The 25858-nt window shown below is 48.6% G+C and overlaps 1 protein-coding gene across 3 annotated transcripts in view; it reads right to left on the reverse strand.

Moving 5' to 3' along the window:
- Positions 1 to 241: 241 nt before the first annotated feature.
- LIMK2 (LIM domain kinase 2) overlaps positions 242 to 25858 on the reverse strand; it is a 67042-nt gene continuing 41425 nt past the window's right edge. For all 3 annotated transcript variants that reach the window (XM_007975460.3, XM_007975464.3, XM_007975461.3), the window contains 14 exons: positions 21566 to 21701; positions 20761 to 20870; positions 19916 to 20104; positions 17790 to 17895; positions 17238 to 17434; positions 13745 to 13931; positions 12811 to 12897; positions 11958 to 12089; positions 11663 to 11719; positions 8694 to 8759; positions 6938 to 7112; positions 6134 to 6189; positions 4316 to 4473; positions 242 to 2043 (listed from right to left, as the gene is read on the reverse strand). In XM_007975460.3, coding sequence (XP_007973651.1) covers positions 1899 to 2043; positions 4316 to 4473; positions 6134 to 6189; positions 6938 to 7112; positions 8694 to 8759; positions 11663 to 11719; positions 11958 to 12089; positions 12811 to 12897; positions 13745 to 13931; positions 17238 to 17434; positions 17790 to 17895; positions 19916 to 20104; positions 20761 to 20870; positions 21566 to 21701 — 1801 coding nt within the window. In that variant the 3' untranslated portion in view covers positions 242 to 1898. The remainder of the gene's footprint in view (positions 2044 to 4315; positions 4474 to 6133; positions 6190 to 6937; positions 7113 to 8693; positions 8760 to 11662; positions 11720 to 11957; positions 12090 to 12810; positions 12898 to 13744; positions 13932 to 17237; positions 17435 to 17789; positions 17896 to 19915; positions 20105 to 20760; positions 20871 to 21565; positions 21702 to 25858) is intronic.

Raw genomic sequence — 25858 nt, forward strand, 5'->3', positions numbered from 1 at the left:
ATGACTCAGCTGGCATGTGAGACCCAAGCCAGGAGAAGGTCATAGTCACACTTGCTGCAAGGAAGGGGCTGCCTCAGGTGGGATGTACATATTCTCTAGAGCAGATGGGTGTCTACTTGAGGGTTTTAGACTTGGGTGCATGAAAACTCTCTATGGGGAGTTTGTGTGGGCTAGGCCAGAAGGTGGCTAGCAGACCCTCTACATTTACGTCCCTGAGCCAGTCATATTTTCACTTTCCATATTGCCAGTTATGTTAACTGCTTTAACTGCTTAATTTATTTAGTTTGATCAATGGCCCCGTTCAGGCCCACCACTCCTACACTTGCTGGGGACAGCCGGGAAACAACCAGCCACACAATGCTGAACTGTGCTGCTGCTGGGAGTTCAGGGCTCAGTCCTACAGCAAGCTTGCAAACTTCACACAGAAGTACAGTCTATATATCAAGTAAACTCTGACCAGAGATGACATCTGGTCCCACAACTCCTCAGGTCTATGTACAATATTTCACATACCACCCAATAGATATAACAAGAAGATAATATTAACAGCAACCACTCCTTTATCAATTCCCCCTGCTCCAATACAACCACCACACATTGCATTAATACACCAAACCCTTTCCCAATTTATTAAATATGGTGCAAGCTCACAGACACTTAGAAGAGGCAAATCTAGTTGTGATGAAGAGTTCCTAGAGCTCTGGGAGCCAAGATGGAGGTTTTCTAGTACCTGCAGATGTGGCTCAGGAGGATGCTGCCCAGGAGCTAATGAGCTGGGAGAGCAAACATGGGAGGTAGAAGTCAGATGGCCCAGCTCAGGGAGCTGTCTCTCTCAGCATCTCAGCTTTGGGACTCTGCCACCACCTCTTCCCAGCCCAAGCTGCTGCCTAAACCAGGCATGCTGAAGGATGAGCAATGGTTGCCATGAGGCCAAGACCAAGAGATTGCTGAGACTCCCACTCTCCTCCCTCAGACTCTAGGCCTGTGACAAGCCACTGTCCTCCAGAACCCATGTAGCTTTAGGCAAAATGTCTTAGGCATCTGACTAAGGAGCCCACCAGAGTATGAGTAACAGAAGCCAAGATCTGAGCTTTCTAGAGGGCAGGGCCTCTTTCTAGTCCCCTAGCCTCTTCCTGTGCTTGTGACTGTTGCAGACAGAAAGGATGTTGCCTGTTAAGTTCTCAGCCAGTTTCCAGTAGCAAGCTGAAAACATGAGGTGGAGGCTTCCCCTCACATTGATGTGGGCCCTGGGCTGGTTAGAGCCAGTAAGCAGGTAAACAGAAGTCAGCCCTTTCTCTAACTCCTGGCCTGTTTCACCACATATTAAGGGACTCTTCAAAACCTACTCCCTCAACCTTGCTCCAGGAAGGGCAGGATCTGGAGTGGAAAGGGGGAGCATCACTGTCTTTTTCACACCTTTTGAGTGCCTTCTGGCCACCAGTCTTTCGTCCACACACTTGAAGTTCTCCTGCACCCAGCTGGACTAGTGACTTCAGAGTTCACAGGCAGGTTCACCCTGGGATCCTGCCCAGCAGGTCCAGGTCACGCCGATTAGTGTAAGCGACAGCCTCCCACAATCCACTGCCAGGGAGTTCCTGGGTGGATCTGAGTAACAGATTCCTCCTGGCCCAAAGGCCAGGCTTTTTTTTTTTCTTCTTCACAGCTTTCAGGCAAGTATTGGATTTACAGACAGTAACTAGGCCCCAGAACCTGTGGAGATACATTTCCCTGGTGCTGCGCTCACTTGCCTCCTGGGGAGGTAGTAGGAATGGCTTGTTCTGCTTCTAAACAGGCCGCCAATCCACAGGAAGCCCGGACGGCCCTGCTCACAGCAGGGATGGGGCGCAGAGGGGCAATGCTGGCTGTAGAACACCCCCCTGCAGGGGGCTGGGCCAGGGCTAGGGAGGTGAGTCCCGGGTCAGGCCGTACTGCATGCTCACAGTGTGGTCCAACTCCTCCAGCTCTGCAGGCAGCGGGATGCCCAGCTCCCCCAGGTATAGGGAGAGGGCCTCAAAGGAGTCCTCCAGTTTTGAGAATGCTGGTCTAGAAGGAAAAGAGGTAAATTAGAGGCAGGTGGAATATGAGCAGGGCCATGGGGTGGGTGGAAGGAATCTAGGCTCAGCTACTTCCTGGTTGTATGACCTCAGGTAAACTCCTTCATCTAGTAGTGCCTCTGTGAGAAATGGACATAATTAATGTTACTGCTTCGTCATATATCTGCTATAAAGTTTAGATAACACCATGAGAAGGCTGGCCTAGCTGGAGTTAGTACTTAAAAACAATAGGAGAAAAGGTCCCTCCCATGTCTTAGAGAAAATGCAGTCATCAAAGGTGGAACTGGAAACATCAGCCTCCTAGTGCCATGGAAATGGCTTGGCTGCCCCGGAAGCCTAAGACAGCTCAGGCTTACTCTTCCTCCTCCATGTTTATGCTTAAATGTCATGTAACCTCAGTGAGGCCTGCTCTGACTACCATATTTGAAATTGCAACTTGTACCCTAAACAATCCTCTTTACTTGGCTTGACTCTTTTTCCATAGCATTTGCCACATTCTAATATTCAATATAGTAGATACCATGCTACAATCTATGTTCTATGAGGATAGGCACCTTTTGTTCACTGCTGTAACCCACGTGCTTAGAACAGTCCCTAGCACACAGTAGGCATTCAATACTATATATATATATATTTTAAATAAATTAAAGATATTTAGAATGACTGACAAGAGGTATTAGAAAACAAATACTGTGTAGCTTCACAGTTTCTCCTCAAGCTCTTACACTGGTGTTACTGAAGGATTGCAGTCCTTGGCCTATAAAGGAACAAGGTATAGATTCTCCCACCAGAAAATTTCAACTCTAATGTGGACTGCTGAAAATAATTTTTAAATAAAGATTATGTGCCAACTGGTTATCCTGGGAGGGTGGAGTTGGGGGTGAGGAGAATGTTGAGAGGTATATTGGTTAAGGGAGATTATAGAAGACATATTTCCTACGCTATAAACTTCGGTAATGTTTGAACTTGTTTTTAAAAGAAACTGATGGCAGGAAAAAAAACCCACAAAAGATTCTTTTTTTTTTTTTTTGAGACAGAGTTTCACTCTTGTTGCCCAGGCTGGAGTGCTATGGCATGATATTGGCTCACTGCAACCTCCACCCCTGGGTTCGAGCAACTCTTCTGCCTCAGCTTCCTCAGCAGGCTGGGATTACAGGCGCCTGCCACCATGCCCGGCTGATTTTTGTATTTCTAGTAGAGATGGGGTTTCACCATGTTAGCCAGGCTGGTCTCAAACTCCAGACCTCAGGTGATCCATCAGCCTCGGCCTCCCAAAGTGCTGGGATTACAGGCATGAGCCACCGCTCCCAGCCAGATTCTAGTTTTTTAACCACAAACTTGAAAAAACCTAGGGTAACTTTGGTAATAATAAAATGATCACCTGAGAAGAATAAAGGTAATTTTGAAAATACTTCTTTAAAGGAGAAATTAGCAAAATGCATAAAACTGCTCACTGTAGTTAATACCTATTGTAAAGAGAAACTGGAAAAACCTGAACATCTACATTACAGTATGTTCAGATAGTCTCTCACTAGAATTTCATGTTGTTGACGAAAATGATAAACAGGAAGACTGCATAGTAACAAGGGAAATGCAGGACAAAATACAGAACTATTTACTATAGAAAAAAGTATATGTGTAGATATGGACAGGGGAATATCGAAAGATGAATACACTTACCGTCTTCAGTTGGTTTGGGTGAATTTCCTTCTTTTTTCTTTTCTTTTTTTTTTTTTAAAAGACAGAGTCTCGTTCTGTCGCCCAGGCTGGAGTGCAGTGGCACGATCTTGGTTCACTGCAACCTTCACCTCCCGGGTTCATGCCATTCTCCTGCCTCAGCCTCCCGAGTAGCTGGGACTACAGGCACCCGCCACCATGCCCGGCTAATTTTTTTTTTGTATTTTTAGTAGAGACGAGGTTTCATCATGTTAGCCAGGATGGTCTCGATCTCCTGACCTCATGATCTGCCCGCCTCAGCCTCCCAAAGTGCTGGGATTACAGGCGTGAGCCACCGCACCCGGCCATAAACTTTCTTTTAATGGCTGTGTGTCTGTGTCCTATCCAGCTTACTTGCTGCTATGACTACCTCTCTCTCCTCCAACCTGTACATATGAGTTGTCAGATGGCTAACGGTTGACAGCCACATTCTTGACCTGAAGGCTTCTCTCACCCCTGTGCTTATGAAGCACTCAGGGGTGGTCTTAGACGGAGACAAACATCCCAGGACCCTGCGATCTGGGAGAAAGAGGCAGGATACCAACCTGCTCTCAGGCTCCAGTCTGCAGCAGATGGCGGCCAGGGGGAAGAAGGCTGGGGGACAATCTGTGGGAACAAACTTCTCCCAGAAAAGCTTCACGTTGAGGCCAAAGTCCAGTGTTCGGGGAAGGCAGTCAGGATCTGCATACACTTGCCCAATGATCTGTAGGGTAAGAAGACAGCTGTTTACGAAGGACTACAGAGGTCACAGATACATGGCAAGGGAAAGGGATGCTGGGATGTGGACAGGAAGGATGGGCAGAAGAGGAGGTGATAAAACAGGTTAGAGAGCTCTTCTCAATCCCCAATCATCTCTCCAAATCTTATAATCCAGACCTGGATCCACTGAGAGTTGGGTTACTGAAGAGGACTGAGAAGGGGCTTCACTGCAGAAGCCAAGTGTTCCAAATCGGCATCTGGAAGCTAGCAACTTCCACTCCATCCCACGCTGCCTTGTCTGTGTCTCCTTATGGCTGTGTGTCTGCCAGAGTGAAGGCTCTCTGAGGTGCTGGATCTGATTCATGTCTGAAATCCTTTAGTACCAGCCTAGTGCTCTGTACACAGGTGTTCAATTAATATTAAAGAAAACAATTTTTTTAAAAAAAATCTTCCTTCACGGCCAGGTGCAGTGGCTCACGCCTGTAATCCCAGCACTTTGGGAGGCTGAGGTGGGTGGATCACCTAAGGTCAGGCGTTTGAGACCAGCCTGGCCAACATGGCGAAACCCTGTCTCTACTAAAAATACAAAAATTAGCCGGGCACGGTGGCGCGCACCCGTAGTCCCAGGTACTTGGGAGGCTGAGGCAGGAGAATCACTTGAACCTGGGAGGCGGAGGTTGCAGTGAGCCAAGATCGCACCTCTGCACTCCAGTCTGGGCGACAGAGTGAGACTCCGTCTCAAAAACAAAAAACAAAGAAATTTTCCTTCATTATCCTAACCGTTCCTTGTCTCTCCTCTCCTCTACCCATCACAACTTTCTAGGAATTACAGTAAGGCTTTGAATGTGTGTGTGTTTGAGTCTTTGAGACATGCTGAGATAAGCTGTCACCTGACTAAACTCCTAAAGGTAGGAATCTTTCCACGATTCCTCACTCTGTCCACGTGGTACCTAGCACAGGGCTGGCACTTCCTAGAGTGGCTACTTCTACTTGAAGGGAACTGAGAAGGGCTACATTTGGCCCAAGAGTTAGCTAGACAGCCACATGAACAGTCTCTTGCCCTTCCTTCTGGAATTCTGAGTCTCACCTACCCCTTATTGACCATGTGTAAGCCACTGCCCTCTTCTGAGCCTCAGTTTCCTCAACTAAAAAAAAAAAAAAAAAAAAAAACACCTGGCCGGGCACAGTAGCTCACGCCTATAATTCCAGCCCTTTGAGCGGCCGAGGTGGGTGGATCACCTAAGGTCCGGAGTTAAGACCAGCCTGGCCAACATGGTGAAAACCTGTCTCTACTAAAAATACAAAAATTAGCCAGGCATGGTGGTGTGTGCCTGTAGTCCCAGCTACTTGGGAGGCTGAGGCAGGAGAATCACTTGAACCCAGAAGGCGGAGTTTGCAGTGAGCCCAGATTGTGCCACTGCACTCCAGCCTGGGCAACAAAGCGAGACTCCATCTAAAACAAAAAAACCCTGCCAGTCCTCCTCTTAGGACCAATGAAACACGAATGTGGCAAAGATGTACAGATGCGTTATAAACCATAAAACCCTACACCCATGTTGATTTTAGTCAAGCTAGTCATCCCTAGGAGGAGAAGCCCCAGTTCTGAGGGAAGGCAGAGCTGCTAGGCGTGCTGCCTCAGGCATGGCCTTGGTGCCAGAGCTCACCTCACAGAGAACGATCCCAAAGGAGAAGATATCCACCGTCTCATCATAGCTCTTTCCTTGGGGAACACAGGAGAGCACGCTGTTAAGTTTACATCCCTTACCTGCTCTGCACTGGGTCTAGGGTCAATCTAAGCCACAGCTAAGAACTAGGGCTAGAACAGGTTCTGCAGGGACACCCCACAGGCTGTCCTGCACAGACATCACCTGAAAATAGTCCTTCCTCAGCCCTAGGTGACCTGCCTTGGAGAGCCCTTATAACATAACACTGCCTAGGATGAAACTGCATGTTAAAGTGGAAAAGAACCAGACTAGGATTCATCCAGGCTCTGCCATTAGCCAGCTGTGTGCTCCTAGGCAATTCACTGAATTTCTCTGGGCCTCAGACTCCAAAATGGATTATATTCAGACCATTTCTGAGGTCTCATAACCCTGATTTCAAGAATGCCAACCAGCATCTCTGGTTGGTTTGAGCATTATCCACCAGAGGGCACCACACTTCAGTTCTCACCACGGAAAGAGAATGCTAAAGCTGGGACAATAGCCTGAGCTCTCAGAAATCCCTGAGGCACAAATGCCACAGTCAGACCTCACCTTATCCCCAAGGATGGGACACTGATTAGTTCCCAGCCCCCTAAGCTCAGGGAGCTAATTCGTGAGGCCCCTCCTGGCAAGGGAAAAATATCCTTAGCTCTGGGTATCTGGTCCTACACTTCACAGGCCTCCCCTGGAGTTCCTAGGGCTCTGATGCAAGGGTGACATCTGTCCTCCCTCTGCAGGTGTCCCCTCCAGGGCTTCAGGACTCACCATTCAGCATCTCAGGGGCCATCCAGTAGGGGTTTCCCACCACCGTGTAGCGCTTCTTGCGGTCGTTCTTGCGCAAGGTGCGTTTCTTGGTGGTGGCCTTCTCCATGGGGGGCCTTTTCCTCTCTTCCACTATGAGCCGTGACAGCCCAAAGTCTGCCACCACCACAGTCTTGTCCTGGTAGAATAAAAGCAAGGTGAGGACTTCGTGGGGATGTTCTCAAACCTGGCCCTGGGGAGGAGGTATAGGCAAGAGAAGTCACTGAGAAGGGGAGAAAAGGTGTACAGCAAGGGAGAATCAGAGCAGAAAGCTCTATCAAATAGACACACTCAGGCCGGGTGCGGTGGCTTACGCCTGTAATTCCAGAACTTTGGGAGGCCAAGGCGGGTGAATCACCTGAGGTCAGTTGTTCAAGACCAGCCTGGCCAACTGGTGAAACCCTGTCACTAGTAAAAATACAAAAAAAAAAAAAAAAAAAAAAAGGCCGGGTGCGGTGGCTCAAGCCTGTAATCCCAGCACTTTGGGAGGCCGAGACGGGCGGATCACGAGGTCAGGAGATCGAGACCATCCTGGCTAACACGGTGAAACCCCATCTCTACTAAAAAATACAAAAAACTAGCTGGGCAAGGTGGCGGGCGCCTGTAGTCCCAGCTACTTGGGAGGCTGAGGCAGGAGAATGGCGTAAACCTGGGAGGTGGAGCTTGCAGTGAGCTGAGATCCGGCCACTGCACTCCAGCCTGGGTGACAGAGCAAGACTCCGTCTCAAAAAAAAAAAAAAAATTAGCTGGGCATGGTGGCACACGCCTGTAGTTCTAGCTGCTTGGGAAGCTGAAGAATAATCACTAGAACCCAGGAGGTGGAGGTTACAGTAAGCCAAGATCGTGCCACTGAACTCCAGCCTGGGAAACAGAATGAGACTCCATCTAAAAAACAAAACAAAACAGAAAACGCATTTGTTTCTGAGGGTCTTGTATCTGAGCACAGCAGATTCCTAGCCCACAGTGGGGTTCATGGCAGAGCCACTAGAGCCCTGGAGGTGAGGTTCAGGGACTAGGAGAGTGGAACTCAGAGGTGGGACAGGCGGTTGCTTTTGTTTTTCCCCGTCCAGCCTTATTCCTAAAAAGATTTCAGGCAGTGGCTAGAACCAGGATGAGACAGAAAAAGGCAAGGAGGAGGCAGTAGGTGGGGAGACTTGTGGGAGACAAGCTCTTTGAATGGCTACAGGGCAGTCATGTGGGAAAGGAATGAAGATTGCGTGGTGTGGGTCTAGAGGGCAGAGCCAGGGCCAGCTGGTAGACACCCAGGAAGTCAGACAGCAAGTCAATAAGACAAATAACATTGTAACCACCACAGCTGAGGGGCAGTGGGAGGAATGCTGGTCTCAAACTGATCCCTGAAAATTTACTAGCTCAGTGGCCTCAGGCTGAGGCTTCAAGTGCCACCACTATAAAATGGGGTCAGCAATAAGCTGCTTTACAAGACTATTATGGGGCAAAAGCAGGTAAAACAACAGGGCTCTACATATAGTCAACAAACTTCTGAATGATTTCAAAGGTTGCTAATGAGAGAAGGTGAAATTATGTCTGTGTGTGTCTGGGAGCTCCCAGAAGACAGAGAAGGGCATTGGAAGAAGCAGGATAGGAGCTCCTAGGCAACACCTCTGCCCTCTAGCCAGAGGGGACAAGTCAGCCTCCTTTGTGACAAGGAAGCCAGGAAGGATAGGACCCTGGAGGCCAGGCCCAGAGCAGTGGGACATACCAACTTGATGAGGCAGTTGTGAGAGTTCAGATCCCGGTGGATGATACACATAGAGTGCAAATAGGCCTGGAACAGAAGCATGAGCTGAGGCTAAAGGACTGGCAAATCAACTAGACCCTGATTCTGAAATTGGGGGCCACAGATGCTCTCCTACCAGGCCATGCCCACCCAGCTTCAGAACCCAACCTGGACAACAGGGCCAGGTGTTCTCCTGTGGCCACTCCCTTGTTCCAACACTAACAGGAAGCCTGCGCTTCCTCTGCTTCTCTGCTGCCATCTCCTGCCCATCCTTTGGTTCACCAATCACTAGCACAGTGACTGGCCAAAGCTCTCACTGCTCTCTCCTTGTCCACAACTTCACAGAACCCTTGACGTTGCAGCAGTCCCTCCACCTCTACCCATTTTACCCAGATCCAGGCTGCTCCCTTCTCCCCACTCTCCCGATCTCTGGCTTGAGCCACTTTGAATCCTTCCTGCCTGCAATAGAGAAGTGACTTCTTGCTCTAGCTAGCTCTGTCTTTCAGACATTGACTTCCCCTAAGACTCCACTTTCCCCAACTGTCTAAACTTTAAGCTCTCCCCCTTCCTACCAAAATGTTTGTAAACAAATTTGTTTGTTATGTCCCCTCTCCAGGCCTCCACCACTGGTTCTTGTCACTCTCAGGAGCAACTTCCTTTCTCCTTCCCTTCTCTTGCAAATATAGAAGGAGCCACTCCTGCTCTCCAGCCCCATGCAATACTGCTTTCATCCCTTAGGCTCCTGGAGCTGCTCACACACCCAGGGAGCTCTTCCTGAATCACTACAGCTCATGACCTGCCTGTTTGCCTGTCTGAGGAAGTGCTCCTCAAAGACTGTCTACACCTTTCTTATGCTACCTGCTCCTGAGACGCTTGTGTGTCTGTTTTTTTCTTCCAGCCTTTTCAATGTCAGCCCTGCTCAAAGCCATCTCTTTTTCACAAGCTGAGACACCCCCACCAGCCACATGGATGCCTCTTCTGTCCCACAGCTCCAGCTGCCCCTTCTCTGCAGATTAGGTGACTAGCAGCCTCTCCCTAAGCTCTAGTCTCATGGAGCCAGTTTCCTGCCCAGAAGATGCTGATAGGTTCTGCTAGCACAGAACAGCAGGCATCAATGTAGCTCTTCCCAAACCGGTTCCTCAACCATCAGTGCCATCCCCCATCCCCCAAAACGTCTGATAAGTGACACCTCAAGCCACTCTTAACTCCTCCTCCTCCTCCTGTTCCCTCACTGCCAACTAGTCTCTCCATTCTGACTCCACCCTGCCTCCCAGGCTCCTGTCCCCACAGCCACTACCTTAATTCAGAAATCTGAAATGTGTCACTAGCCCCCTTTGCAGGTCTCCATTCTCTGGACCCTCCGCATTCCACCTCAACCTACTAACCACATCACACTCTTTTTTTTTTTTTTTGAGATGAAGTCTCGCTCTGTCATCCAGGCTGGAATGCAGTGGTGTGATCTTGGCTCACTGCAACTTCCGCCTCCCAGGTTCAAGCTATTCTCCTGCCTTGGCCTCCTGAGTAGCTGGGACTAGGGTGTGCACCACTGCGTCCAGCTAATTTTTGTATTTTTTTCTTTAGTAGAAACAAGGTTTCATCATGTTGGCCAGGCTGGTCTCAAACTCCTGACCTCAAGTGATCCACTCACCTTGGCCTCCCAAAAAAGTGCTGGGATTACAGGCATGAGCCACTGTGCCAGCCCAGACTCATTTTGGAAAAACCACAACTCTTAAGCTTTCTTGCTTAAAAATCTTTTCCTGCCAGGCACGGTGGCTCACAACTGTAATCCCAACACTTTGGGAGGCTGAGGCAGGAGGAATGCTTGAACCCAGGAGTTTGACATTAGCCTGGGTGACAAAGTGAGAACCTATCTCTACAAAAAAAAATTCAAAAAATTAGGTGTGGTGGTACACACCTCTAGTCCCAGCTACTTGGGAGGCTAAGGCAGGAGGATTGCTTGAGCCCAGGAGGTCGAGGTTGTAGTGAGCCATGATCATGCCACTGCACTCCAACGTGGGCAACAGAGCAAGATCCTGTCTCAAAACAACAACAAAAAACACCCTTCCTGATTCAAGCCCCAGAAACAGGAAAAAAAAAACAAAAAAAAAAACCCAAAAAAACCAAAAAGCCAGTCAACCAAAAAACTTTTACATCTGTCTCCTAAATATAGTCCACAACTCCTTAGCTTAAAACACAGCGACCCTAACGTACCCCCAAACTGTTCCAGACTACTACTATCTTTGTGGACCCCCATGTGAAGGGCAGTGGCTAAAGTCTCAGGTTTGGTAACCAGACTGATGAGCCCAGGATCCCAGCTCTGTCCCTTTCCAGTCCATCTTATATGGAAACCAAGGTTGTTATGAGGAATAAACATGCGCATGCACATTAATCCCTCAGTTCAGTGCCTAGCATATGGAGGGCACTCAGTACTTGTCAGCTGTTATATTTCTATGCTTGGAATCATTTGTTTCCAGGTAAAATAGATGATTTTCTCCTCTTTCCTCCCAGGTCTTTGCTCCTGTCACTTCAATCTTGGAGCCTCTCTGCCAATAGAACTTTATCCAATTCTGATCCTTCAGGGCTCCGCTAGAACTCATTTCCCCTTCATTGATTTCCTAGGCAGTGAGGTGCTCTACTTGGTCCAAGGGGCCCTCAGCACCCGAACACCTGTGACGGCAAGCCCGGGCCATCTCAGGCTACAGTTGCCTCTCTAGTTTGCCTTGTCTGTGCCCTGTTTGCCCTTAGAGATGTGTAATTCTTTGAGAATAGGGCTGTGAGCTGAGAACAGTTAGCTGGGGCCAGTTTCAGTGGCAGAGACAAACTCAATGAATAGCTGCTGACCCAGCCCACGCAAGTGGCACAGGAAGGGGTCTCTACATTCCAGTGAAGCCCACAATTCTCACATCTCTCCCTACTCTCACCCTGCTGGCAGGTTTGTTAGTGGGACTCACCATTCCAGAGGCAATTCCTTTGGCAAACCTGACCTTCTGCTGCCAGGGGAATGGATCCTGCAGAATGGGGGAAATGATTGTCAGAGGTTGTTGAGCCCTGTCCCACTTGTGGTCCAGGCCCTATGGGTCAATGTGGTCTCCTAGTGAAGCCTCCCTGTCTATGCTCAGTCCCACCCAGCATGGTCCTTTGGGGGCAAAGCAGGGCCCCTCTGGCCTTTAAGCTCCCAGGGTAGTGATAGCATAGGTATCTGACAACATACCAAGGCTCCTGGAGACTATGGGGTGGTGTACTCACCATATTGCGCAAGAAGTCCTTCAGTGTGCCCCCCTCAATGTACTCTGTCAGAAGGTTCAGCTTCTTATCCTTGTACAGCACACCAATGAACTTGAGCACATTGGGGTGGTCCAGGCTGCGCATCACTTTCACCTGGGGGTCAGGGAAGCCAAGGAAAGCTGGCTGTTAACTTCTATGTCTTCCTTACCCCTTCCCTCCAGGGAATCAGCTTGACAAGTGTTACCACCTGTATCTCCTACCACCTCTCTTGTGATATGACAGGGCACTAAGATCAGGATGAGGGAAGACCACCACCATATAGATGGAGATGGCTTCACAGACCTTACCCTTGGGATCCTGCCTTTCTAGGAACTGCACTGGAGAAACTGGGGTGGGAGTGGCCAAGTAGCTTGGAGGGCAGTACCCGGACCACAGGTGTCCCCAACTGACGTTGCTCCATGAAGTAACTTGGGAGAAGTGGTGAAAACTGTAAATGCCCAAGGAGTGTGAGTGCTCAGGGAGCTCCCCCTCCAGGTTCCCTTAGCAGGGCATTCAGGTAAGGATTATAACATCGAGTTATACTAAACTGGTGTGTTTTCATGTCCATCATCCTCATAACCTGAGAGCTTCTCTGAACCATGTATCTTTTGTTACTGCATCCCTTGTATCCTCTTTGTGTTGCTTTTAGTAAGTGTTCATTGAACAAATAATTATGCTGTAATTTAGAGGGAGTGGGATATTCCTCTAGGGCTCTTTTCTGCTTAGTCTTTAAGACAGTGATTCCAAACTCTATTTCCTCTTGAAGCCATTATTTGTAAGGTCTTCTCTCTTCCAATGGTGACACCAACCTCCCGGGCCCCCTCCATCTTCTTACCTCAGTCAGAAAAGTTTTCTGGGTCTCCTCATCACATCGAATTAACTCTTTCATGACCATCACTTTGCCCGTGGCTTTGTGTGTCACCTACAGGAAGGGTGACTGTTAACGGTGCTGAGACCAGAAGTTCTGGAGAACTGTGAGAAAATCTATGCAGCTGGCCATCCCATCCCTTGGAGGACACACTGAGCCGGGTCAGACTGACAGAGTTCATGTGTGGAAGATGCAGCATGGAGCAACGTGGGACTCAGATGGAAGCATACCCTCTTTTCTGGAGAGGTGGGCATGCACGGAGGAGAGGCAAGAACCGAGAAAAGGGAAATGGGGAAGGAGGCAGGAGGGGACGCTGCCAAGCCAAGCAGGGGCTCTGGTCATTTGGCATAGGAGTGAGTCTCTTGAGTGAACAGAACTCTGGGGGCAGGAAGGTCAGTGCCAAAGACATGCACCAAGGAGCTGGGTGGGTCAGGGGTGAGCTCTCCAGCCCTGCTGCCCCTGCAAGCTGAGACACATGGCTTACCTGACCCCCCCTCCCAGTTCTCAGCAGAGGAGGAGGAGGAGGAGGAGAGAAAGAGAGAGGTTAGTCCCTGAGACTGTTCACCAGGGAGGCAGGAGCCATTCCCCTGTGTGCTCCTTGTAGCATGCCCGGTACTGAGGTCTGTGGGCACCTAACAAACACCCACTGACTGGAGGCAGGAGGGCCACAGGCACAGCTCAACCCAACCTGGATCTCTAGGTCCACAAGCTCACTGTAACAGTAACACTGACCTTAGGTGGCCTGGGTAGGGGTGAAGCCTCTCACACCATCACCCAAAGCCAGGAAGGAGGCCTGGCGTCCTGCAGGGTGTGGGGTGAGGCCAAGTGATGAAAAATCCCCGAAAGACATTGACAGAGGGACTGGGGGCAGAAGAGCAAAGTATTTGTTACCTGCGCTCACCTTGATAGCCTGCCCAAAGAAGCCCTTCCCCAGGACCTCCCCGTGGATTAGGTCACAGGGCCGGAAGATCTGCTGTGAATAGCTGCTGGAACAACGAAGGGATTCTGAGCGGCTGATGTCACGGCTGAACAGCAGGGGCTCCTTTGGGGAGCTGGGGCCAGGGGACCTGGAGATGCTGTTACTGCGCCTGAAGATGAGGAAAGATGGGGGTAGGGATGCGTAGTCCTCAGAGACTGGCCAAGAAACCCTGGAGGAAGGAACCTTAGGGGCACCTGTTCATTCCAGTGTCTACAGATGTTATTATTGGGGAACAGGGGCTCTTACATCAAATGTATCATTTTGGGGTTGCTGACATCAGTCATTTATTTAAGCATAGTAAAAACACATTCAAAATGGGAACTCTACATACATCACACATAGAACAATTTAGATTCTACTAGCTTATAATGCTCAGTATATGACATATATGACAAGACTGTAGATGGTAATTCACCATCTCCCATATTTGCTTGATTTAAGGTACTAACTGGTTTAGAGTGATAGTTATACTAGTATCCAAAAAATGAGCAAATGGGATTTTTTTTTTTTTTTGAGACGGAGTCTCGCTCTGTCGCCCAGGTTGGAGTTCAGTGGCTGGATCTCAGCTCACTGCAAGCTCTGCCTCCCGGGTTTACGCCATTCTCCTGCCTCAGCCTCCCGAGTAGCTGGGACTACAGGTGCCCGCCACCTCGCCCGGCTAATTTTTTGTATTTTTTTTTAGTACAGACGGGGTTTCACTGCGTTAGCCAGGATGGTCTCGATCTCCTGACCTCGTGATCCACCCGTCTTGGCCTCCCAAAGTGCTGGGATTACAGGCTTGAGCCACTGCGCCCGGCCTTTTTTTTTTTCTTTTTGAGACAGAGTCTCACTCTGTCAACCAGGCTGGAGTGCAGTGGTGTGATCTTGGCTCACTGCAACCTCTGTCTCCCCGGTTCACATGAGTCTTGTGCCCCAGCCTCCTGAGTAACTGGGACTACAGGCATGTGCTACCAGGCCCGGCTAGTTATTACTATTATTTTTGAGACAGAGTCTTGCTCTGTCGCCCAGGCTGGAGTACAATGGCACGATCTTGGCTCACTGCAACCTCCATCTCCCAGGTTCAAGCAATTCTCCTGCCTCAGCCTCCCAAGTAGCTGAGACTACAGGTGCACACCACCACACCTGGCTAATTTTTTTTTTTTTTTGACAGAGTCTCGCTTTGTCACCCAGGCTGAAGTGCAATGGTGGGATCTCCACTCACTGCAACCTCTGCCTCCCAGGTTCAAGCGATTCTCCTGCTTCAGCCTCCCAAGTAGCTGGGATTACAGGCACGTGCCACCACGCCCGAATAATTTTTGTGTTTTTTTTTAGTAGAGATGGGGTTTCACCATGTTGGCCAGGTTGGTCTTGAACTCCTGACCTCACAAGCCACCTGTCTTGGCCTCCCTAAGTGCTGGGATTACAGGCGTGAGCCACAGCACCTGGCTCTAATTTTTGTATTTTTAGTGGAGATGGGGTTTCACCATATTGGCCAAACTAGTCTCAAACTCCTGACCTTGTGATCCACCCGCCTCGGCCTCCCAAAGTGCTGGGATTACAGGCATGAGCCACCATGCCTGGCCAGCAAATGGGATTTTGGATGATATTTTGCACATCTTTGTACCTGTCCATGTTTCCTGAATTTTAAGATGATAAGCATATATGATTTTTATAGCAATAAAGTTACTATGTTTACATTTTCAAAAGTGGTAGATAATAGTCATGGTCAATGACTATAGTTTCACTTACTGAAGGAGGGACAAGAAGGTTGAAGTCCACAGCACTGCAGGTGAACAGCCCTGTGAACTTTCTCTCCGGGGTATGCTCCTGCTTTACTTGGGCTACCCAGAGAGGACTGACGCTGGATGGCTCTTGGCTTGTCCTGCCCTACAGGTTTTCTTACCCTTGTTCTTTTGCTCTGCCTCCTGCTGACCATGCCCACCAGAGCACACAAGGTTAGCTGCCCCCCTCCTCTGCATGGTGGCTCTACAGGTATCTGGCCACTCCCAAATCTTCCCTTTTCCAGGCCATGAATTTCTAGCTCTTCTCTGCCCTATGTTGCCCTGCCTCCCACTAATTTCATCATACTGATCAAGGCCAAGAGGCAGCGGGAGTGAGGGGAGCAATTTGAGGGGAGGGTATTGTTTCCAACACATGCCAGCTGAGAGGGCCCTAACTTTGTTTGGTGAGGAGAGTGGATTAAAACAACAACAACAAACAAACAAACAAAAACAACTACCTTTTTTTTTTGGGGACAATGTCTCACTCTGTTGCCCAAGCTGTAGTAGTACAGTGGTGTGATCAAGGCTCACTGCAGCCTTGAACTCCTGGGCTCAGGCAATCCTCCTCCTAAGCCTCTCGAATAGCTGGGATTACAGGCATGCGCCAACATGCCCAGTTAACTTTTTTATGCTTTGTAGAGACAGGAATGTTGCCCAGGCTGCTCCTGAACTCCTGGCCTCAAGCAATCCTCTGGCCTTGGCCTCCCAAAGTTCTGAGATTACAGGTGTGAGCCACAGTGCCCTGCCCATCTAATTAAAAACAATTTTTTTTGGTAGAGACAGTGTCTCACTATGTTGCCCAGGCTGGTCTCAAACTCCTGTGCTGAAGCGATCCTCCTACCTAGGCCTCCCAGAGTGTTGGGATTACAGGCACGAGCTGCCATGCCTGGCCAAGAACCTGATTCTTAGTGATACTAAGAATGCGTCACATTTACTGAACGCTGTCCCTATGGCAGCACCATACAACTTTATGTCCTTTTCCACATTTAAGTCTTACATAATTGGTGAGACAGCCACCTTCATCTTACCATCTTACGTCACAGATGCAGAAACAGGCTCAGAGAAATGAAGTGATTTGTGAAGGGAGGAGCTTAGCCTGAAACCCCAGTAGGGTATCAGTATTTCTGCCCGGGAGCCAGTGCTCTTGACTTCTTTTCTGTAAGTCTCCCTACTTGGGGCTTCCACTCAAGGTAACTGCTCCTTCTCCATGGACCTGGCAGAATCTGGGGTTTGGGGGTTGTTGGTCCCTCAAGTCTAAAAAACTTTCATTCATCTTTTACTTTATTGTTTTCAAAGTCTTTCTACACAATTTATTCAATCCCATCTGTGCCCCTACTCCAGGCTCTGAGCTCCATGCTTTCTCCACAGGCCATGCTGCTCTTCAGGGTATAGCATCACCACCTCCTGTCCAGCTTAGGAGTTCAGTGCACAGAGCCTGACCCTCCAGTTTCTAAGGAAACCTGGCAGACAGCTGGTCCACAAAGGCTCTGGCTATAAACTGTGATCCCCACAGGGGCAGCTGGGTCAGCACAATCCTCATAGTCTGTCCCTGGCCAGCTGGTTCCTCTCCTAACTCTGCAGGCTTCTGAAAGCCAGCTCAGCTTCATCTGAGAGACAGACATGGGACAGGACAGAGCCAGGGTGGGAGGTAGCACCTCAGGGAACGTCTCCTCAGTGTCCCCTCCAGATTCTCCTTGGTGTCCAGGGTGCTGAGGGTGTGGGGGTGTCCAGCATTCTGCATGTGAGGAGCGAGCCGGGCCTCCAGTCGCAGCTGGTCCAGGCGTTGGGAGACGGGGTCATGTTCAATCAACAGCTGAAGTGTCTGGCTCGTCTGGCTAATTGCATCCTCCACCTGCGGCCAAGAGCAGTATAAAGCTCCCACAGGCTGCCCCATCCCAGGCCACCCATGGCCAACCCAGATGACTCAGGCACAGTGTGGCCAGTGCTCAACTTGGCTAATGGTGGCCTCTAGCTGTCAGTGGCCTCACAGTGCCCTCTGCCTGGCATCCCGTCAGCTCTCCCATCCGTCAACCATCCCTGCTACCCTGGGAACCTGTCAAGCTGTAATAGGTCATCAGTGGTCACAGGCTCAATGCTAAGACAAAGAGATGGGCTGGGGGTAGGAAAAGGTAAAGGCTATAGCCTGATTTCCCAGAGGATCTATTCCATGTCCCACTCTCACAAGACAGATTAGACACACACTCTACCTCCTCCACCTGAAGTGTGCGGACCGGGGTCCCATTGATCTCCAGGATGCGGTCCCCAGGGTGGATGGCATTGCGATTGTTGGGACTGATGTGCATCCGGTTGACCCTGGGCCAGACAAAAGTTGAGGCAGGGTAAAGATGTCCTAAAAACCTGCTTGACCAATTCTGCTTGTGCAGGGAAGGTCCCAGGCCACCAGTTGCCCCTAAAGGGCCCAGGATATCCACATGGAAAGGCAACACCTTTTCTAGGATGCCCCATCTCAGTGAAGGGAATTGCCACTCACCCTGTGGCCTAAGCCAGAAACTTGGACATCATCTTCCCCATTTGGAGTTCCCTCATCCCTCTCCTACTCCCATCTCTAAGAACTCTGCCTTCTTTCCATCATTGTAGTTATTCACATCTCTTACCTGGATCACTGTAATAGCTTCTTTTTGTTTTTTAAACTTTGTTTTTAATTTTTTTTTGAGATGGTATCTTACTCTGTCATCCAGGCTGGAGTGCAATGGCATGATCTGGGCTCACTACAACCTCCGCCTCCCAGGCTCAAGCAATTCTCATGCCTCAGCCTCTTGAGTAACTGGGATTACAGGCGCGTGCCACCATGCCTAGCTAATTTTTTGTACTTTTTGTAGAGATGGGGTTTTGCCATGTTGGTCAGGCTAATCTCAAACTCTTGACCTCAAGTAATCTGCCCACCTTGGCCTCCCAGAGTGCTGGGATTACAGGAGTGAGCCACTATATCTGGACTTTTTTTTTTTTTGAGACAGAGTCTCGCTCTGTCCCCCTGGCTGGAGTGCAGTGGCGCGATCTCAGCTCACTGCAAGCTCCGCCTCCCGGGATCATGCCATTCTCCTGCCTCAGCCTCCTGAGTAGCTGGGACTACAGGCACCTGCGCCCGGCTAATTTTTTGTACTTTTAGTAAAGACGGGGTTTCACCGTGATCTCGATCTCCTGACCTTGTGATCCGCCTGCCTTAGCCTCCCAAAGTGCTGGGATTACAGGCGTGAGCCACCGCGCCCGGCCTTATATCTGGATTTTAATTTTAAAAAATAGAGATGGGGTCTTGCTATATTGGCCAGGTTGGTCTTGAACTCCTGGCCTCAAGCAATCCTCCCACCTCAGCCTCCCAAAGTGCTGAGATTACAGGCATGAGCCACCATGCCCAGCCTACAACAGCTTCCTAACTGGTCTCTATACCTCTAGGCTTTCCCCTCTCCAATCCAACCTCCGTACCAGTGATCCTTCTAAAATGTTAACTTGGTCACAACAGCTTGCTGCTTAAACTTTCAATGGATCTGCTGGATCTTCATAATCCAGGCCCTCTGTATGCTTAACAGCCCCTTTTTTGGTCACACCCAACCTACATCAGACATGATTAAGACTCCCACTTTTGGAGAATGTTTCTCCCTCTGCCCTGAACACAATTCCCTCTCCTCTTCATCTAATGAGGTGGTAGAACAGACCTTAGCTCCTCCTGCCTTCCCAAACTCTAGTATCTTTCACCTACTGTGCAAGCACTAGCCTAGTGTCCAACACATGGTAGATGCAAAATCAACATTTACATGGTAAGCAGCCAGAGGTACGACATTACTGGTATTAGATAGACACAGACTCTTTCTCCATCTGGTCTCTGGCCTCAATCTAGGATAGGGTCTTAACTTCTTTTGGGCCATAGACCACATTTTCTCCGTTCACACTCTCAACTGACAAAATAATAATCAACCAACTCCTACTATATGCCAGGTACTGTTCCAAGCCCTGGGCATGCAGCACTGAACAAGAGAGCAAGTTCCTTCTGGAATTTACATTCTAGTGGAGGGGAAAGAAGATAAACAACTAATACACATAATCAAGCCAGATAATTTCAAAGAGCAAACATGATCTGAAACCTGACACCTGAAAGATGAGTCATTCTGGCCTTAAGTATCTGGTAGGAAGTAGCCTGGGCAGAAAGAACAATAAGTGCCAAGGCCCAGGTGTGGTTACAGCATAGTGGGGTCCAGGAGAAAGATATGAGATGAGAATAAAGGGAGTTCTGCATGAGACTTTGGAGATCTAAGCCCTCTGAGGCCCATTTACAGACTCTGCTCAAGAACCCCTGCTGAAGGGTTCTCAAAATACTTACTCTTTCACTTGCACAGTGGTGGCGTAGTTGGAGCAGGCACTCTCCACGGACACGGAGAAGCCCCGCCTGCCTTCAGTGGTGGCTGGCATGGAGATGAGCGTGACAGAGTAGGGCAGCTGGTCCTGAACAGACTCTGTGGAGAGTCTCTCAAACATGGGTGCCAGCACCACCTCATTGTGGCACTTCCCACTGGGGAGAGGGCACAGGGGGGAGTATGATGCTAGAGTCCCATGCAGAAGCCCCCCAGCAACCACTGCACCATGTGGCTTTAAGCAACAGTACCTATAGTCTCACTACCACCCTCTTTGTCATGATTCTAGCTGGCTGCTCAGAATGAGGAGCCTGGGTTCTCAGGGTGGGCTGGGACTGGGGGTGCTGAGCTGGATCTGCAGCAAGTGGTATATTTGGAAGAACATTGGCCTGGGTTGGGGTGAGATGGCCTGGGTTCTCTTCACTCTGCCTTTGACTCACAATGAGAACCTTGCCCTTGTACTATTCTATCCCATGAGCCCCAGGCTGACTTCTTTCATCAACCAAGGTGGTTGGACAGGGTGAGGTCTAAGGGGTCTTTGACTTTAATGTTCTGGGATCCTCCTTGAAGGTGCCTCCCACTGGGAGGACTGCAGGGCAGAGTGAAGACATTTTCAAGGTAGGTAAGAAAAAAGGGTAGAGACATGTGTAAATCATTCCGCTTACAAGTTAAAGAGCTGGTTAAGAGCACTGCTGTGATAGGAATCCAATGCTCTGACTACACTAACACTCTTTCTGCCCAACTCACCCTGCCACCGTCCCTCCCCCAGGCCACTCTTATATGGGAGAGGATAGACAAAGGACTACCATCTTACCAGTAGAGGGTGGCGTGCTGCACCAGTGCATATGCATCCCCATCCTCGATGATCACCTTGCAGCTCATACAGGCAAAGCACTCTGGGTGGTACTTGAACTCCCCAGCCACCTGTGAGCAGGTGGGGAGAAGGGTGCACAAAGGGAGGAAGGAAGTGAGTTATCACTGTTGCTGGAGTGAAGACAGGGGTAGGTGAATGACCTCCAATCAAGGCCCCAGTCAAAATCCACTCTTTCACTCTCTGCCCTAGAGCTTCCAAAGAAAGTATCAGATTGGTACCTCCTGTCATTTCTGAGACTGCACAAAACTGTTTTCGTTTCAGTTATGAGAACAAGTCCCCAGAAGTAATCATCCCCACTAAAAAAGATCATAGTTCCTCCAATACAGGGTTGGCAAGTCTGTGACTATGCTTAAAGTCCTGTGTCCAGAGCGGGTATAAGAGGTAGCACCTCTCTCTGCCAGCCCATTCCAGAGTCTCCTTTTCTTATTCCCTGAACACAACCTAGGTATATCCTCCTTTCAGCCTATAACACTCTCCTTTGAGGTCCTTATCCAACTATACTGTGTCTCCTCTCTGCCTGCCTCTCCTCCCACTCCCAATATTAAACTATTAAGTCTTTGAGGGAAGGATCTTACCTTTCACTTAATAGGTGCTCAGCTGATACCTGCTGGTTGAATGAATGAATGAATAAAGGGAGATGCCCTGGCTGATGGAAAGACCAAAAGATGAACAGCCACGGGGAACTGGAAGCACTGTCAATGGACTCTGAAGACCAAGAGGGGCAGATATGAAGGGACTCACTCACCATAAAAGGCCCTGTCATCAGCAGGGAGCACCCATGACAGAACTCCCCAAACTTCCCCCAGTAGTCCTTGGGGCAATAGAGCTTCCCATCTTTCTCGTAGTACCAGTTGGTGAGGGAATCCTGGCATTCTGAACACCTGAAAGGCAAGACAAGAACTGAAATTCTCCTGGATCCCTGGAACCAGGCCACATAGGCTGTCCCTGGCTCCTAGGTCTGAAAACAAAATAGACAGTCCTCTTTGATCCAAAGCCAAGATGGGGGAAAGTTAACAGCCTTGTGCTATCTCCCCAACAGAAGCTGGTTCAGAGTGAACAAGGCCCCAGAAACCAGCTCTGTGTTGCCTGCCTCAGTGGACAGACTAGTGTTTCACAACCTCTTTGGGTCTTGGAGCCCTCTGAGAATTTGATAAAAGCCAAGAAGCCTCCCTTAGAAAAACGCACATATAAGGAAGATGTGTATATAATTTAGGTGGGGGTGTGTGTGTGTATATAAAGGATTGTCTGAAACCTATTTATGGCACCAGTTAAGGACCTCTGGTCTTGACAGATATTTCAATGAACAAAAGCAGTTTGATCATCTCCACTCTTCAAAACCGACCCATCACCAACAGCGTTACCAATGTAATGTTCTTGCCAAAAATATGTTAAGTATAAAAAAACTAATCAGGCAAATCTAGAATGTGAGTTATTCTATAAGATAACTGGTCTTGACTCTTCTAAAAAGTCATGGGGAGAAGAAAAGGCACAGATTTTAAAAAGCCTAGAGACACAGCAACCAAATATGATGCCTACACCTTGGATTCAAATTTAGATTAAAAAAGGCAACAGCCATGAACATTTTTTGGAACTGAGGAAATCTGGATTTGGACTATAATATTATATTGTAAAATTACTGTGAATTTTCTTAGATGTGATGATATTTGACTTATATAGGAGAATTCTTAGGAGAAACATATTGAACTATTTAAGGGTAAAAGTCAAGATGCATTTAAGTTACTCTGAAATAGTTCAGCAAAAATAAATAAATGAAAGTATATAGACAGAGGGAGAGAGAGACACAAAGTGGCATAACATTAACAAATGATGAATCTATGTGAAAGGTATATGTAGGTGTTATTTGAACTACATTTTCAACTTTTTTACATATTTGAAATTTTTTTCAAAATAAAATATTGGGGAAGAAACCCAACATTCTATTAGCAACGTGTAAGATGTACATGTTAGATCCACAGCTTGCTGGGTGGGGTGGCTGATGCCTGTAATCCCAGCACTTTGGGAAGCTGAGATGGGAGGATCACTTGAGCCCAGGAGTTCGAGACCAGCCTGAGCAACATAGTAAGACCCTGTCTCTTAAAAAAAAAAAAAAAAAAAAAAAAAAAAAATCCATAGCTCCCTTCTCCCCTAATCACCTGGCTATGAAGTTCCACCTCTCAAAAGTCAGGTGTGTTGTCAGGACTTACCTGCACAACCTCCTCCTTTCTTCTGAGCTTCCCAACACACACAGCTAAGAGCTCCTTGGCCTGCTGAGCCCATGCCATTTCTTTCCTTCTAGTTCCTTCTTTTCCCTATTCTCGTTGTCAAGGCCTTCCACCTTCCACAGTGGCCATATCGTTGTTTCCAAGAGGTTTCAACATTGCTTGGGTTGAATCTTGATCCTGCCACTTACTAGTTACATCAACTTGGGCAAGATATTTTACTTACTTCTCTGGCCTAGTTTCCTCATCTATAAAATGAACTGCTGTGAAAATTAAAGGAAATAATACGTATCAAAAATATAGAGAGCAGCTGGGCACAGTGGCTCACGCTTGTAATCCCAGCACTTTGGGAGGCCGAGGCAGGTGGATCACTTGAAGTCAGGAGTTCGAGACCAGACTGGCCAATATGGTGAAACCCGGTCTCTACTAAAAATACAAAAAATTAGCCAGGCGTGGTGGCACGAACCTGTAATCCCAGCTTCTCGGAAGGCTGAGGCAGGAGAATCGCTGAAACCCAGGAGGTGGAGGTTGTAGTGAGCCAAGATCATGCTACTGCACTCCAGCCTGGGTGACAGAGCCAGACTCCATCTCAAAAAAAATTATAGATAGACAGACAGAGATAGCTTATATAAAAGACCTAATATAGGCTGGGCGCAGTGGCTCACACCTGTAATCCCAGCACTTTGGGAGGCTGAGGCAGGCAGATCACAAGGTCAGGAGTTTTGAGACTAGCCTGGCCAACATAGTGAAATCCTATCTCTACTAAAAATACAAAAATTAGCCAGTCATGGTGGCCTGTGCCTGTAGTCCCAGCTACTCAGAAGGCTGAGGCAGGAGAATTGCTTGAACCTAGGAGGCAGAGGTTGTGGTGATCCGAGACTGCACCACTGCACTCCAGCCTGGACAACAAAGCGAGACTCCATCTCAAAAAAAAAAAAAAAAAAAAAGACCAAATATAGTAGAAACTCAGTATGTGTTAACTTTTATTAAAGATGATAATGACAATGTAACGGCAGCTCACATTATCAGCCACTTCCTGTCACTAGCTGGACAACTTCTCTTAGTAGCTTTCTCTCATTGAAAACAACTAATAGCATCCCATTATTACAAAGAGCCAATGTGAAGAGGAAATAAGCTAATGTATGAGAGAAAGTCTTTTGCCAGGCAAGTGCATTATTATAACTTGCTAAGCACTGCAGATATAAAAGATAAATACACAGGGCACCCTACTTCACTTTTCGTGAGCTTATGAAGAGTTGAGGAAGAGAAAGTCTAAATAAAATTCAACAATGCAAGGTGAGAGGACACAATGAGTTCTACTACTTCTGAGCAATGCAGGAGGTAGAGAAGAGGGGCAGGAATGAGTTGAAGCAGCTGAGCTAGGAAGTCTAGAGAAGCAAGTCCCTGAGAATTCCTTTATCTTTCTGGAGTAGCCAATTCCCCGCTGGGTGCTCAACAAACACTGATGGCTATTTTTACCCTATAGTTTTCCTACTTGTCTTATGGAAGGGGAACTTCAGGGTCTGGAGGGCTGGGTATGGCATGAAGAGTATGGCTGTGAAGTGTCTAAAAACTGCGCAGTGAGGATGTAGGCAGAGGGGAAGACTGTTCTTGGTATGTGGCTCACACTCCTCTCAATGTAAGATACATGTGGGATGAGCTCTAAATGAGGAGGAGAGAGAGATGGGTTCAAGTTCTTGGGTGCTAACATAGCCTTGGACAAGCCCCTTTCCCTCTCTGGGTTGTTTCCCCACCTGTGAAACAAGGGGACACATAATACCCTGGGTCCCCTTAACTCTGTGTATATCTGTGTTTTTCCCTAGATGATCTGAGGTTCTACTCTTAGTACCACCATTTACCACCTAAGTGATCTTGGGCTAGCCCCTTCACTTCTCATTTGTGAAATGGCAATGTCATCACCTACTTTCAAGGTAGCAGTGAGGATTTTTTCTTTTTTTTTTTTTGAGATGGAGTTTTACTGTTATCACCCAGGCTGGAGTGCAGTGGCTCGATCTTGGCTCACTGCAACCTCTGCCTCCCGAGTTCAAGTGATTTTCCTGCCTCAGCCTCCTGAGTAGCTGGGATTACTGGCGCAGGCCACCACACCCAGCTAATTTTTCTGTTTTTAGTAGAGAAGGGGTTTCCCTGTGTTGGAGAGGCTGATCTCGAACTCCTGACCTCAAGTGATCCGTCCCCGCCCGCCGTGGCCTCCCAAAGTGTTGGGATTACAGGCGTGAGCCACTGTGCCTGGCCTGCAGTGAGGATTAAATGTGGTTCTGAAGAACTATGGGGTGCCCAACAGAGGGCTGGCAGTAGGAGCAGGGGCTTCCTTCTTGCCTCCCGTCTTCTGACTTAGAAGTTCCGGGGCAACCAGCTTTCTTCTTCACTAGACTGTTAGTTCCCTGAGGATAAAAACAGCATCCCACTTACTCTTGTTGGACTCAGCACCAAGCAAAGGACCTGGAAGAGCAAAGCTTTAACAAATGTTTCCAAACCAAAAATGGTAGGAGTGGCAAGAACCAGTAGCCCAGGTAGGGGAGCACAAGGGTTCCATGGCTCATGGCCACCAGGTCCTTTTTTTCTTCTGTGTGCAGACATATTTGCACCCAAATGCAGGCCTGGGCTTTGTTACGCCCTTGCAATGGTATGTACGCCGCAGGGCATGGGAGCACCAGAACACACCCTCCTTTCCATTGCCAATATCCTGCTTTTGTTTGCTGCAAGTAGCTCTGGCCAGGCCCAGGAGAGGGAGCAGGGAGAGAAACAAGTGCAGGCATGCAGGAGACAGCCAGGCCAGCCTGCTGGGAAGAACACCTGGC

The sequence above is a fragment of the Chlorocebus sabaeus genome, chromosome 19, assembly GCF_047675955.1.
Source record: "Chlorocebus sabaeus isolate Y175 chromosome 19, mChlSab1.0.hap1, whole genome shotgun sequence".
In the NCBI taxonomy this organism is placed as follows: domain Eukaryota; kingdom Metazoa; phylum Chordata; class Mammalia; order Primates; family Cercopithecidae; genus Chlorocebus; species Chlorocebus sabaeus.